General features: G+C 40.9%; 1 protein-coding gene across 7 annotated transcripts in view; it reads right to left on the reverse strand.

Annotated features, from left to right (window-relative positions):
• RFTN1 (raftlin, lipid raft linker 1) overlaps window positions 1-16068 on the reverse strand; it is a 129951-nt gene that overhangs the window by 31728 nt on the left and 82155 nt on the right. For all 7 annotated transcript variants that reach the window (XM_065587052.1, XM_008170495.4, XM_005297035.5 and 4 more), the window contains 2 exons: window positions 14320-14755; window positions 8096-8299 (listed from right to left, as the gene is read on the reverse strand). In XM_065587052.1, coding sequence (XP_065443124.1) covers window positions 8096-8299; window positions 14320-14755 — 640 coding nt within the window. The remainder of the gene's footprint in view (window positions 1-8095; window positions 8300-14319; window positions 14756-16068) is intronic.

Below are 16068 nucleotides of genomic sequence, written 5' to 3' on the forward strand. Positions count from 1 at the left end.
GTGGTGGAATCTCCATCCATAGAGGTTTTTAAGGCCTGGCTTGACAAAGCCCTGGCTGGGATGATTTAGTTGGTGTTGATCCTGCTTTGAGCAGTGGGTTGGACTAGATGACCTCCTGAGGTCTCTTCCAACCCTAATCTTCTATGATTCTAAGCTTGATCTGTACATTCTGTCCTTAAAACACTGGACTTCAAACTAGACAAACTGGACTACAAAGCAATGTCCAAAAGGCACCTCTTTTTTTGGGCTCAAGTGGATCACTCTGTTCAAACAAGAAAGCAAATTTCTGTTAATAAATAACTAACAAGCTGACTAAGGAGCTGGGGTACAGGTTAGAAAATGTGGAGACTCGGACAAGAGCTCAGTATATGCACATGGAATAGCTTGTATATTTCATTAAATAATGGCACTTGTAGGACTTAGATTTAGATGCAGAATATGACCCAATTTATGTAGAAAGTGCACATGCCAAATCTATGTCCGGCAACAGAATGAATGGCAAAGCTCAAACAAACACTTTAATTTTTTAAGACAGGGATCCGAGAAAGGGACTCAAGGCTGATATATAAAAGACCTAGAATCCACCCCAGACTCTCAATCTGACTCACTCTGTGACTTTAGGCAAGTCACTTAACCTCTCATTTACTCCATCTATACAATGGGGATAATAATGCTTGCTTTTGCAAAAGCTCTGAGAGCTACAGATACAAAACATTATGTAAGTGCAAGGTTTTAATATTACTTATTACTATTCTATTTTAGCAGTGAGACAGAAGAGGGAAGGTATATATGAGGAAAAGATCTGCCTGTACCTAGAAGTATGCTCCCACAACCCAGAGCAAATATTAGGAAAACCTCATTTTATTGCGCCTTCCTGGCACCGGGAGCAGCAGTTTATCTATTCTATCTGGGCCAAGCTGCACAACATCTTTGCATAAAGCAACCATCTTTTTTGCAGGGTGGGGTGGGTGAAGAGGGGAACACCACAGATAAACAGTTACACTACTTGAAGTTCAAAAAAGCACCAGCTGTAGACAATATCAGAGGCAATGAAGCAGCATCAAAAGAGAGCCACTAGCCAGATTACCACATTGTCGTACCAAAAAGAGAGGAAGGGGGTTAAGTGAAGCTGAATAAATACACTAAGGGATAAATAGAACCATGTAAAGTAGTGGGGAAAAAATGGAATGCATAGCAATAAAGCTCCAAAATCCTGTGGCATGGATTTATTTCATTTCTCAAACCTTGGAAATGGATTTTCCACATCTGTGACTCTGTCTGATAAGTTTGGCATGGAACAGATTTACATGGAGTTAATGTTGTATGTGTTTTTGATTGAAGTTTTTGAAAAGATACAAGTCTGTGAAACCACAGAGACAGAATAATCTCTTCTGTTAAAAGGAACAGATCTGGTCACCCCTCAACTGTTAGGATGCCCAACAGGAGATCATAATGACAGGGATAGCCAAGAAATAAAGTGTTGTAGATGAACTAACAATACACTGGTCTAAATCATACAAGAGAAAGCTTATGTGTGGTAGGAGATGCTTTGTGCAGGTTATGTGTATTCTAGTCTATACAAAAATCCAATAAAATACATTTTCATACACTTGCATAAGTGGAGCCTCCACCTGCTCATCCACCCATGCTTGAGGGTTCAAAACAAACCAGCACACACGTCTGAGCCCACTCTGAAATCATCATGTGTGCTTCATTCCACTGCATATTAATCTACTCATGCACAATTCACAGCATTCACATATGTAAATAAACAGTATGCGGGGCCTGGATCAGTGTTCATATCACACTCCCCATCAGTACCCAGCCCAAGCCACGGAAGCTAATGATCCAACCAGCGGACCAAATTCGGTGATAAATCCTGGTCACATGTCACCTGAGGCACATTGCGCAGACGCTAAGAAGAAGCTAAACAGTATGCATCCCTTTGAAAATTAGTCTATCGTTGGCTGAGCTTGCAAGGGCATACACTCAGCCTGATGGCATTTTCTTGGCTGTCTATAATGCAATAACTTCTGAACCTCATCGTTGACCAATTCCAGAATTTCAGGGAATGTTTCAGGTATCAAAGGGCAGAACCCTATTGACTTGGGAGAGAAAATCAGAAAACTGGAAGGGAAGAAATGGGGGACACACAGAGCCCCTGGCATCTGTTTAGCAGAGCCACAGCACTCTGTAATTATCTATGGATCAAAAACATCAGTTGATAGAACCCATCAAAAACTTCTAGCATAGCAATATCCCTATCTCATTTCTTCCTGCCCTCTCAATAGCATTTAACATGTTGACACCCTGAATGACTTATCTCTCAGACAGAAAGAAGAAAAATAATAATGGTGGGGGGATGGGGTGCAGGGGAAGAAGAGGTGCCCTGGTATGTGGTGGAAGGAGGGTAGAGGTAGGCATGTGTATCCACATAGAGCATGTGGCATTGGTAGAGAAAGGGGGACCCTGCGATGGAGTTGGGGGGAAGAAGAATGTATGGGGCACAGACTCATTGCCATCGGGGGAGGTGGGAATGGGGGACACCCGATACTGCTGGCATATGGGAAGGGGAAGAGGGAGTTGCAGGGAGTCCCTGAAATAAAGGGCGATGCAAAGGAGACACACAGGGTGCTTGTGGGCAGGGGAAATGGAGGGATGCAAGGAGTCCCTGGAGTGTACTATGAGCTCCACCTATTGAAGCTACTAAAGGTACGTCTACACTTCGAGCTGGAGTTGTAAATTCCAGCTCAAGGAGATATACCCACACTAGCTCTGATTGATCTAGTGCACTAAAAATAGAGTGTGGCCAGAGTGACATGGGCAGCAGGAGGGGCTAGACACCAGGGCTTCGGTGGCACTTCAGCGGTATTTCGGCGGGCAGGGGGTCCTTCAGTGCCGTGGAAGACCCGGAGCGCCGCCGGGTATTCGAATTGGGCCCCGCAGGTCCTAAAGCCGGCCCTGCTAGACACCCCAAGCACATTCCCAGCATCTTGGACAGTTATGTACTTGGGTTGGCTAGCCCATCCTGCCGCTTGCACTGTCACAGCTACACTCTATTTTTAGCACACTAACTTTATCAGAGCTAGTGTGGGTATGTCGCCATGAGCTAGAATTTATATCTTCAGCTCGACATTGTAGATATACCCTAAGTATATACCCTAACGTGCAAGCACCTGTGTGTTCTGGGACAGAACCATCATGTCTCAAGTCTAGAAAAATAGCCATCCAAAACTTTGTAGGCCACTCAACAAGACTCTCTTTAAAATTCCTGCAGTAGTCTGCAATAGTTACACCATCTACCATGCCAGCATTTTAACGTCTCCCTGATTCCTGTGTGTTTTTCTCATCTTTCAATAATCTCTTCATTAGTGTGATTAATCTTTTGGAAGTCAGGGTATTACATTCACCCAGTTAGTTCTCAAATACTAAGTTAGCAAGTCCTGTGTTGCAATCAAACATTGGGCCATTTCCATTAGCAACAGTTCATTGGGCCACACAGCTGGTCATGCTATTAAAACAAACCACGTTTCGATTTTGTCTGGTTCATGGTGTCATTTTCTCTCCATTCTCTTAGCTCATGCAACTTCATTCTTTCTCAGAGTGAAGGCTCAGAATACAAAGGTTAAATCACCCTCCTTCACCAGCAAATGGCCCATTATCACTGCATTTTTTATTAAGGTAAAGATTCTCCCCCACTGTTCACAAAAAGCTATTTTCACTTGGCTGTATAAATATTTGATGCAGGTCTGTTGGCAAAATGCTGCTGTAATGTTCTTGCTTGTGATTTAAATGAAGGGTATGGAAAAAGATTTCTTATTTTATCATGACAGCTATACTAGTGGGCAACAATTTTCCCACTGCTGTCTTTGAACTATTAAGCTACCTCATCTATGAAGCTAACCTTTATGTTGTTATTGTTTTTACTGAGTAAAACATACTGGCATAAACTCTACTTGGCGCGTGATCTGTGTGTTAGCCTTTGGCTGAGCTCTCTCTCTCTCTCTCACACACACACACTCAGCATAAGTGACAAGAATCCCAGCCACATTAGCTAATTATATTGGAAAATAACAGGCCAAATGCATCCCTGAGCCAACTCCACTGAGGTCAGTACAGCCACACTAGCAATGACTATTGTCCAGTGTGACCAGTGACGTCCCAAACATTTTGTTTTTCCAAGCAATTCTTCTATTTTTTAAAACATTGTAGATATTTTTTAAAAGTTCAAAAGTTGGAAATTCAGAGTTAAGGTAACAAGCAAATGTAGGAAAATTAAGAATTTAGAGGACTGTACATCAACAAAAAACTTAAACAACATCAAATCTGGAAATACTCATCTAAAGTATCAAACACCAGTATCAAACAAACTTAACTCTGACCCTCAGGGAGGTTACCAGTGGAGTTCCTCAGGGTTCGGTTTTGGGACCCATTTTATTTAATCTATTTATTACTGACCTCGGAACCGATTGCAGGAGTGGACTGATAAAGTTTGCGGATGATACGAAGGTGGGAGGCGTTGCCAATTCGGAGGAGGATAGGGATATTCTGCAGGGAGACTTGAATGAGCTTGTGAATTGGAGTATCAGAAATAGGATGAAATTTAATAGTGAAAAGTGTAAGGTGATGCATTTAGGGATGACTAACAACAATTTTAGTTACAAGCTGGGGACGCATTGGTTAGAAGTAACGGAAGAGGAGAAGGACCTAGGGGTTCTTGTAGACCGGAGGATGACTATGAGTCGACAATGTGACGTGGCGGTGAAAAAAGCCAATGCGGTCTTGGGATGCATTAGGCGAGGTATATCTAGTAGGGATAAGGAGGTGCTGCTTCCGTTGTATAAGGCGCTGGTGAGACCTCATTTGGAGTACTGTGTGCAGTTCTGGTCTCCCATGTTTAAAAAAGATGAACTCAAATTGGAACGGGTGCAGAGGAGGGCCACTAGGATGATCAGAGGAATGGAAAACCTGTCGTATGAAAGGAGACTAGAGGAGCTCGGGTTGTTTAGTCTGACAAAACGAAGGCTGAGGGGGGATATGATTGCTCTCTTTAAATATATCAGAGGGATAAATACCAGGGAGGGAGAGGAATTATTCCAGCTTAGTACTAATGTGGACACGAGAACGAATGGATATAAACTGGCAGTGGGGAAGTTTAGGCTTGAAATTAGATGAAGGTTTCTGACCATCAGAGGGGTGAAATATTGGAACGGCCTTCCGAGGGAAACGGTGGGGGCAAGGGACCTGTCTGGTTTTAAGATTAAATTAGATAAGTTTATGGAGGGAATGGTTTAATGGTAAAACATATTAGCTGAGGAATACCGAGCAATAGCAGGTAAATAGTATAATGGCTAACAAGGGTCAGGCTGGAGACTCTTGCCTACATGCTCGGGGTCTTACTGATCGCCATATTTGGGGTCGGGAAGGAATTTTCCTCCAGGGTAGATTGGCTGAGGCCCTGGAGGTTTTTCGCCTTCCTCCGCAGCATGGGGCAGGGATCGCTAGCAGGAGGGTTCTCTGCCAATTGAAGTCACCAAGACACAGGATTTGGGGACTTCATCAGCAGAGTCAAGGGAAGGGTAGGGACGGTTTTGTGGCCTGCAGCATGCAGAGGGTCAGACCAGATGATCATAATGGTCCCTTCTGACCTTAAAGTCTATGAATCTATGAGTCTATTTGCCTTCATCTAGCCTCTTCTTACTGGTGGAAGAATTGCACTAGCTGTCACATGAAAATCTTTGTATATTATATATGAATCACAATAATATGGTCTTTTGTTCTCCAATGACATAACCTTCAGCTACACTTCCAACCTTCCTCAGGTACAGGAGGATTTCAAGCCCATCTTAGAAGGGCGATTAGCATATGGAGGGACCATAACTCATTAGTTCTGGACGAATATAGAAAATTTGACTTCTGATCTGTGTTTGGAATATGAGGTTTCAGACTAATACTGGGAGAGTAAATGGATGGAGTCAAGTGCTATCATCTCATGGAAAGGAGGGACACCTAGATGTTGTAGTCTTTGACCTTTACCATGAAGGTAGTAAAAGGGCAGGCCTCTATCTGCTATGGAGTGGATTTAGCCACAGTTTATACAGTGATGGTCTATGGCCTGGAATTGAAAGTGATCAAGGATAAACGGCAGAGTTAAGGATGGTGTTGGCACAATACTGACTATTTGTAAGCCTCATGACATTTAGGTTGAGTCAACAACAATGTTCTAAATTCATTATTTCCATACTTTTTTCTTGATTTTCAAACTTTTTGCTTTCACAATCATAAAATTCTAATAATATTGCAAATTAATGGTCTGTTTACAACCTTTACTCTAGCTTAACTCTGGATCTGGCCATTTTTACACAATTCTAAACTAACTGTACTATTCTGTTTGTTTAGAAAATATCCAACATTTAAGATTCACCCTCTAATCCCTCTTCACTGCTGTGTGTAGGCATTTTCCAAGCACTCCAACATAGTATCTGAGTGCATGAACCTCCCCCAGAGCAATATTATGTAAAAGCACTTTTAATGTTTAAATAACAAAAGAATACTTTTCATATGCTGTGTTTAACAGTACACTGATGAGGGGCCAGGAATAAATACTTGCATTAAAAAGCAGACATAATTAGGCATATCAGGCTCAGTGACTCATACTTTATAAATTGCAATTTTTATATACACAAAATAAATGACCATTTGTTTCTAAGCAAGTTAACTACCAATTACAGGACTTGCCAGGAAGCTCTGAGAAAGCATTCCATCGGGTGAACTTTGGACCTTCTCTTTGCTGCTATTTGTTGCAGAATGAAAAATTAGGACTGACTGTTAATTTCCCAATTGAATTTTAACAGGATACATTAATTTTTTTGTGTTTTATCATTGGCCAAGAGACTTTTGCCAGCAGCAAAAGAGGAAGAAAACCTTCTGGCAGTAGTCCTTGTCTCACTTTGTCACAAACCTTGTGCCCCCAAATCAGTGCTCTATCCAGTGAATTACTACTGAGGAGTGGCTAAGCAAACTCAGTGAAGTCAGTAGAATGCGAAGGCACTCAGCATTCACAGGGTCGGGCCCTTATTTCTCTAGTCATGAGAGGACTACTACCATATTCTTCCAGGAAAGTTAGTTTGTTATCTACGGCTGGAACATTTTTTTTGTCCTAATATTTTCCCTCCCTTGGCCCGTCTTTTCCTTCACATCCTTCCTGGGTCCTGAACACCTAAGTTAATATTGTCCCTCTCTGTAAGAGGGCTGAGGGCTTGACTTTAAGTAAAGCATTGTGGCCAACTATATTCTAAGTACTGGTTATGGAACCAAGAGAGAGGAGGGTTCAAATCCTGGCAACGATGCTTAATTTTCAGAACAAAACCACTCATTTCTTTGATCTACTCTTCTTACTGTAACATCAACAAAATAAATGAACCACCTCGCTTCTCCATCACACACTCCAGATCGGAGAAGGCAAAGTAAAAGAGAGATTTATATGTACATTTTGTAATTTTGTGAAGTACTCAGGTGATGGGTGCTGCATAAGAACCAAGACAGACTGATTAAATAAAGGATAAACGGAATCAGTAGTGTCTTTGCAGTGACCTACACTCAGACCCAGAAGCAGTGTACAGCAGAGCAGTTTATAGGAAATGCCTCCCTTAGTTTATTTCAACTGCTTTAAAATGTTGAGATACTATTTCACGAGCTGCTGTGGGAGTGAAATCTACAAGTAATCTGCACGTATGGTATGTGATTCCAGAGTGTAGTTAAAAAAACAGACTATTCTTTGTTAAAACTTCAAAGATTAAAGATCAAAAACTGACTCGTGTAAATAAACTGATGCTATCTGTGTTTGCATACTTCTGTGATTGCAGAAGCATCTCTACAATGTACATAAAATATAATGCATGATCTCAGGGTTCCTCATTCAATCACCAAAGTATTTCCTGTACTTGGCTATTTCCATCACTGAAATAGGTTGATCAAAAACAAAAGCTGCTTTGGCTTATCCTAAAAACACCTACCAAATGTCTTCTCTTCAACTACAGTAAGCCCCTTAAAAGGAAAAAGAGTCACAGGGTAGTGCTTTCAGTAAATTCCATACCATTTACCATTCCAAGGCTGAAGATGGCGTTCACCAGCAAGCCTCCTTTCCTGAAGTGATCTGTCATGTGCTCCAGCCAATTTGCTTCTAAGCTGTTGACAGTCTGTCCATTCCTGGAGATCTTCATAGGAATCATCACAGTATAGTATTGGCTGCATCTTTGTTGGGTCTTTGGCTTGTTGAAGATAGCAAATATTTCCATTGCTAAAAAAAAGTTTTTAAATAGTAATACTATAATAAACATATTGTAATATTATAATTATTGTTTCCTATTATAACTATCATAATCAGATCCTTCCCCTTTTGTCTGCTTGTCATTCTATTGTAACTCTTCAGAGCAGGGTCATCTCCTTTACATGTTTATACAACACCCAGCACAACAGGGTCCCAAATTCTGACTGGGGCCTTATCATAATATAAATATTTACTAGTTGTAATATGGAACTCCCTCTCAGAGGGACAGTCGACCAGCATAAATAAATAACATAGTAGAAACAAATGAGTTTTACTAGTAAAATTTATCATTGTAGAATATATTATTAGCAAATTCACCAAAATTGTATAGTTGTTTGCCTTTGTGTATGCGCCACAAAGGAGATAGCTACTAACTGTGATATCAAGGACATAGCTCAAATCTGAGATCTTACTGTAAATTTAGGGCAAGTAACATTTCCAATGATATGACCTTCCACTAAAGAAGTAAATAACTTATTTCGGTGTTATATGGGCTGCGCGCAGAAATGGCAAGTGGGAGAGCCAAGATCAGGAATGCACAGTGGATCAAACAAATATGGAGGCCAAATGGGTCTGAGAAGAGGCAAAGCAGTAAGAGATGAGCAGATGAATAGGAAGGAAAAGTGGAATTGTGAAGATCCCTAAAGATGAGGACATTAGATATTGGTGTGTGTGATGTAGCTTCCAGCCCACCTGAGGAGTGATGAATTTAATCTCATCATTAGGTAAGTCTCTGTAGACAACAAAATCACCACAGAGATCTGCAATATTGGGGCTAAGTGGAAGCTAAAGAGATAATAAAATTCCCAGGAAGGAAGAAACATTAACTTAACAGTAAAACTTCTAAAATGAAAAATATTCACATATTGTTATTTTACATTTTAGTGGCCCGATTAATGGCCTAGTGAAGTCAACGGTAAAGCTCCCATTGATTTCAAACACAGCAGGAATGGACCCCAATTGAACTGATTTTTTTTCAAAGGAAATAAAAATAATAAAACATTCAGGCTGCCCATTAACTTGGAAGTATCTCATATTATATTGTAAAGATAATATCTTCTAATCCCAGGTGTTACTATGAGAGAGTCACTCTGACAGTTCTTTCTCATGGAGGCCTCATCGTGGAACTAAAAGAAGACAAAGGAAACAGAGACAATTTAGAGTAAGTCACTACTGTGAACACAGATGGTGGAACTGAGTTCCATAGGATTACAATGCCGATGACTTAGCTAAAGCCTGGTTGAAGTAAGCATGGTGGGGAGCGAAAAGCGAATGAAGGCTTAATCAAGTATAGAGAGTGTACCTCAGAGAAGAGCTCAGTACTCTCTCTATTGTGACAGACCCAGACCAGTGGGGTACAGGAGTCTGGAAGAGGGCAAATATACTGGTCACTGGATGAGTAGTTTTCTGTTCCCTGAGTGACCAGAGCAGGGGCTGCACTAGAGTAATCAGGAACCTGCTAGAACCAGTTAAGACAGACAGGCTAATTAGGACACTTGGAGCCAATTAAGAAGAAGCTGCTAGAATCAATTAAGGCACGCTAATCAGGGCACCTGGGTTTTAAAAGGAGCTCACTTCAGTTTGTGGTGTGAGTGTGGGGAGCTGGGAGCAAGAGGTGCAAGGAGCTGAGAGTGAGAGGGTGAGCTGCTGGAGGACTGAGGAGCACAAGCGTTATCGGACACCAGGAGGAAGGTCCTGTGGTGAGAATAAGGAAGGTGTTTGGAGGAGGCCATGGGGAAGTAGCCCAGGGAGTTGTAGCTGTCATGCAGCTGTTACAGGAGACACTATAGACAGCTGCAGTCCATAGGGTCCTGGGCTGGAACCCAGAGTAGAGGGCGGGCCTGGGTTCCCCCCAAACCTCCCAATTGACCTGGACTGTGGGTTCTTCCAGAGGGGAAGGTTTCTGGGCTGTTCCCCAACCCACAGGGTGAATCTCTGAGGCAAGAAAATCCGCCAATAAGCGCAGGACCCACCAAGATAGAGGAGGAACTTTGTCACACTATGTAAAGGAAGGTTGGGAAACAACAGCTGATGGGTCCTGGAGGAAGGAGATTCAGAGAAGAGACATATCTCAAAATTAATACCATCAAGGGGATGTTAACAGGAATTCACTCACTACACACCACTTGTTTAGAAAGAACAAAGTGATGATAAGTTGACTCAAAAGGGTATAATACTCAAAAAAGCATATAAACAGAGAACATAAATAAATCAGGAAAGATGTTAACTATCTGGAGATAAACCAGGACATGATTATTAAAGGTAGAAATAAATGGAAAAGGTTTTTGTGGATATGATAACTATAACACTTTTAAACTTGGAAATAAAGGGAAGTAGGGAGGTAGCTATTTTGATTTGGTTTTGAGCTGTGCAGGTCTGATCCTACACACATCTGTGGTTAACTGGATTCTGTCATTGGCCTTAATAGGCATTAGTCCAGGCCCTTGATGACGTGAGTGAAAGTGTAAATGTAGGCAAACAAACAATAGCAAGAAAAATCTGATCTGGTTTGTAATCAGAACTAACTTGATACCAAAGAAGTCCTGTCTACACTTGAAAATAGGCCATTGTTGACAATGATTTTCAGCAAAGTATAAAAAGATTAAAATCCTCTTCAGTAGTTTCAGAAAGCATGGTATTTTCTGAAATGTTACTCAAAATATTTTATTCTGGTTACATGTACACTTAAAATCATTTTCAATCCGGGTTTGGAGGACCCCTTGATGAAAGCCACTGTCGATAGTGGTTCAATGTACAAGCAAAAAGGACAAAGATTCTGAATTTCAAAAGAAATAAGAGAAGTGAGGAATTCAGTAAAGAAAAAAACAGAAAAGAGAAATGTTCAACTACTACTACTATTATTTGTGTAGCTAAGTTGGGGGTTGGCTCTTTACAGGTATAAAAATAAATTCTTGGGTCAAGAATGTAACAGTAGATACAGATAATAAAGTCAAGAGAAAAACTTCTACATAAGGGGAGATTAGCTAGGTGACAAAACAAAGGCAGGTGGGAAAAGCACTGGAAGAATTTCTTGTGCGAAAATACTGTATGCCTGTGAATTGTATAAAACTTCTGGCAATACATACACATGGGAATAGGAAAAGGTCAATGTGGATAAACAAAGACATGCAAAGAGTAATAAAAAATGAGAAAAAGTCATGTGGGCTCTACAAAATATTAGGCAAAGACACAGATCAGCTAGCATAAAAATGACATTGTAAGAGTGTAAGAATGAGAAACACAAAGGGTTCCTTTATATTGCAGCTGGAGATGTAATTTCCAACTCAGGTGGACATACACATGCCAGTTTTGATTAAGCTAGAGTGCTACAAGAGCAGTGTAGCTAGAGTGGCAGCACAGGCTAGCTGCCTGACTACAATCCCATCCAAGACCCTACATAAGTTCTTGAGTGGACAGCCTAGCCTGCCGCCCATGCCGCCGCGGCTACCCTGCTGTTTTTAGCACACTAGCTCAATCAAAGCTAGTGCAGGCATGCGTACACAAGCTGGTAATTATACATCCAGCAACAGTATAGACATACCCTAAATTAAATAATGAAATAAAGACTGCACAAACTGTAACAAATACTACAACCATTTCCAAAAGATGAATTCAGGAGAAGAAAAGTCCACGAGAGAGCAGACACTGTCTGGTGAAAGAAAAGGGAGATAATGCAAAAATTATGCAGGGATTCAGAGTTCACAAGGGAGGATGAAAGATTGATGCCAAATTCATTTTCCATGGGAGAAAAAGGAAGTACTGAAAGAACTCACGGTCACTCAAGAATAATAAAGAAATCAGCTATATGGTGAGGACAATATATTTGGAAAAATCCAGCTACAGGTGAGATACTTCATAAAACTGTCTTCTCAGATCCCCATTCTTGGAAAATGGAAGCATTACTCAACCTGTACACTGGCTGAGAAGTACTCTCAAATCAGAAAGCACTCAGAGAAAGAAGTTAAACAAAGAAGGTCAGCAGAGACTGAGAAACTGAAGATCTTGCCTAGTGAATCAGCAGCTGGGGTGAAATTTTTGGGGGTTTCCAGAAGGCCTTAAAATAAGTTCCACAACTAAAAGTTTTAGTACAATTGTCAGAAAGCTGGGCACAGATGAGCTATCTCAGAGTCCGAAGATAGATGTAATTAGGGAATGGAAACCATTTGTGACAGACAGACAAGTGGTGCCCTTCAGGAAATCAAATTGGAACCGGATTTTCCTGACTTTATGTATCCAAAGACCTGGATAAACTTCATAATACAATGCACAGACTACAAGAATGGGCAAATGCAGTAAGAGGCTCATACAATTCAGTGTAGAAAAGTGTAAAGCTAAGGAGAAAATAAAACATGGGACATGAGTATTCTCAAAAGTACTCTTATGTAAGAAAGAGAGAGTAACTTGCCTGGCTGAACTGGATATACCCCTTGTTTAGAAGCAGTTGCAAATGCAAATACAATGCTGAGATGCGTAAGGGTCTAATACAAATCTGGATAAACTATTCTAATAAGAGACAAATGCAACCACTTTGGGATCTACTTTGGATAAATCTGGCTGCTTTACTGTCCCACAAACAATTAAGAAAGTACAGTAAAAGGTGGCCAGTTTGATTCAGGCCCCCTCAAAACTTAGTTATGTAAAAATACAAATAATCAGGCCAATATTCTATGGAGGAGGCTAAGAAGTCACTCTTACTGTCAGATACAGAATCCTAAGAGGAACAGAACAGTTTGGACAAGCTTATATAAAATATAAGGCATGGGAATAAACTACAACCGAGGAGATGATGGTTGTGAAAACAATTTAGGTGGAATTTCATTATATAAAGTAATAATTAATACCAAATGGACAACTAAGCAAAACAGTATGAGAAACTAGTGTAAAAAGTGTTTTATAAGAAGCTAGACAAGAAAGGGGAAAATATTATAAGGTCTAATCGTTAAGCATGAGATTCAATTCAGAATAATTTGGGAAAAGGTAAGAGTAAACATTTCCTTCCCCCAATGACATTGTGCTTCTAAATTGCTCTAACCCGTGTCTTATTTGTAATTGCAGGTGAAGCTATTGAGTACCCCACACAGAAGTAAACAGATCAAATAGGGAGTCTGGTGGCATCTCCCTGCCAAGATTTTTTTTTAAGTGGTTCAAAATGGCACATTTAAAGTAGAATGTGCAACTAGAGGACAACAAAATGGACACAGGGAAATAGTTTATGATGAACCACCCTCCAGTAACAAATACATAAGAATAAGAAGATGAAAATGATCAAGTGTAATGAATTTATGAGAATGAACATTTACCATGAATAACTACCCCTTCCCTCTTACTGCTATCTGACCCTGTCCTACCTGGAGATCTGCAACTACCATCTCCACCTGTCTGAGAGTCTATATCCTCTGTGTTCTCAGAACTCTTGGGCTGTTTTATTTTCCGCTATCTGTTCACCTACAGTGGTGCTGACACACACTGAAAGGGTTTGAGGACTGTCCCATTTGTGACTGAGAACTGTAAAGCCTTCTCGGGCACATTATCATCTTTTCAGATGGGGAAGTAGTAGATGGAAATCAACCAAGCTCAGGAGCTCTGAGGACTTCAATACCACAAGAGGGAGCAGTAGCAAACAAACCCAGCTGAACAGCAAGCATATGAACTTTCCACGTGAGAAAGAGGCAAAAATAAGTTAAAGAGGGAAGCCCAAATCTGAGATGACAACTGCCCCCTGCAAACCCCACTGAAATAGCACAGAAGGATAAACCTAACTGGTCACAATGGAGTTGCACCTGATCTTTTATTGCTCCTATGAATGCCTAAAAACTTATGATTAAATGGTCACGAAGTGTGCAGCCCAGTTGAAAAGTGGGTTAAAAGGTTTTATAATTCATAGTGTGCATCTTTTCCCTGTTGCAATGCTACATTCACTTTTCCAAGATGCTGTGAACATAACAGTTTAAAACTTGCTTGTTCATATCAAAGGTCACTATAGTACTTACTTCCAGGAAGTGGTTCTGTACACAATGCTGATGTGTCACTTTCTGCTACCCCTTCTTGATTGTCTGTTGCTTCTCTGAGTCTTGGTGAAACACTTGGGCTCTCTCCTTGAAACTGCTCTCCATTCTCCCCTGCAGAGTTTAAGCTCAGATGCTCAATAACTGGTTCTTCCCCTATTACATCCCCACTGAGCTCTACGCTCTGGTCAGCATTTTCCTCACTTGGGGCTGGTGCACTGCATCCATTAGCATCATCTGCTTTCTTGCTATCCAATGAAGCATGATCCTCTGAATAGTTTGATGTATTTTTTACATCTTGTGGTTGTGCAGAGTTGTTAGCGGTGGGTGCCACAGCGGCGCTGGCTTGGGAGTTCACCTGGGAACTGTACTGAGGTATAATTCCAACAAACTTCAAGCCTTGACTTGCTGCATCTTGAATCTACAAATCAAAGGAGACTGTTTTAATTTGCAAGTTGTCTTATAGGACTAGACATATTCTGAAAATAACACACTTAAAGGGAACTACCATGTAATTTTAGTATTTCATCTGCTACTACAGGAAAATTCTCATAATTAGCTTTACATAAAATGTTAAATTCTAGAGAAACAGAATGACAAGTTCTTTCAAACGTCTGTGAAATGTGAAAATGAAAAAAGAAAGAGAAAGGCCTATGCAATGACATGCTCATTGTATTTCTTCATTGGGAATGAATATCTGTGTTTGAAAGGCTTTATTTATGACACATTACCAGATGTAGCTTTGCCTAACCCAAGTTTTATAGTGCCAAGTTAAAGACACTTGGAGTTGAACAACACTGCATATTCTGCTCCATAACAGAATGTTGTGTACTCTGCTTACTCAATGGGTATGCAAGTGAAAGTCCCACAAATTCCCTGGGCTACATATACATCTTTGTTAGCCCCTTATTTTAAATTGAGGAACAAATGACAAACTTTCACATGATGAGAGTATAAAGAACAAAGTTACTGTAGTACCATTTTAGAATTTGAACTAGTTCTAGAGATACATTTGGAGTAAAAATGTCTGTGTGGATAAACAAAGAAACATAATGAATAATCAAATTTAAGATTTATTTATAATTCACAGAATCATAGAAGATTAGAGTTGGAAGAGACCTCAGGAGGTCATCTAGTCCAAGCCCCTGCTCAAAGCAGGACCAACCCCAACTAAATCATCCCAGCCAGGGCTTTGTCAAGCCAAGCCTTAAAAACCTCTAAGGATGGAGATTCCACCACCTCACTAGGTAACCCATTCCAGTGTTTCACCACCCTCCTAGTGAAATAGTGTTTCCTAATATCCAACCTAGACCTCCCCCACTGCAACTTGAGACCATTGCTCCTTGTTCTGTCATCTGCCACCACTGAGTACAGTCGAGCTCCATCCGTTTTGGAACCCCCTTTCAGGTATTTGAAGGCTGCTATCAAATTCCCCCTCTTTTCTTCTGCAGACTGAACAAGCCCAGATCCCTCAGACTCTCCTCATAAGTCATGTGCCCCAGCCCCCTGATAATTTTTGTTGCCCTCTGCTGGACTCTCTCCAATTTGTCCACATCCTTTCTGTACTGGGGGGCCCAAATCTGGATGCAATTCTCCAGATGTGGCCTCACCAGTGCTGAATAGAGGGGAAAAGACAGTTACAGTTTCCGTAACTAGTGTTCTTCGAGATGTGTTGCTCATGTCTATTTTACAATAGGTGTGCATGCTCGCCATGTGCACTGGTGTCGGAAGTTT

Source organism: Chrysemys picta, chromosome 2, assembly GCF_011386835.1.
Source record: "Chrysemys picta bellii isolate R12L10 chromosome 2, ASM1138683v2, whole genome shotgun sequence".
Lineage (NCBI taxonomy): Eukaryota > Metazoa > Chordata > Testudines > Emydidae > Chrysemys > Chrysemys picta.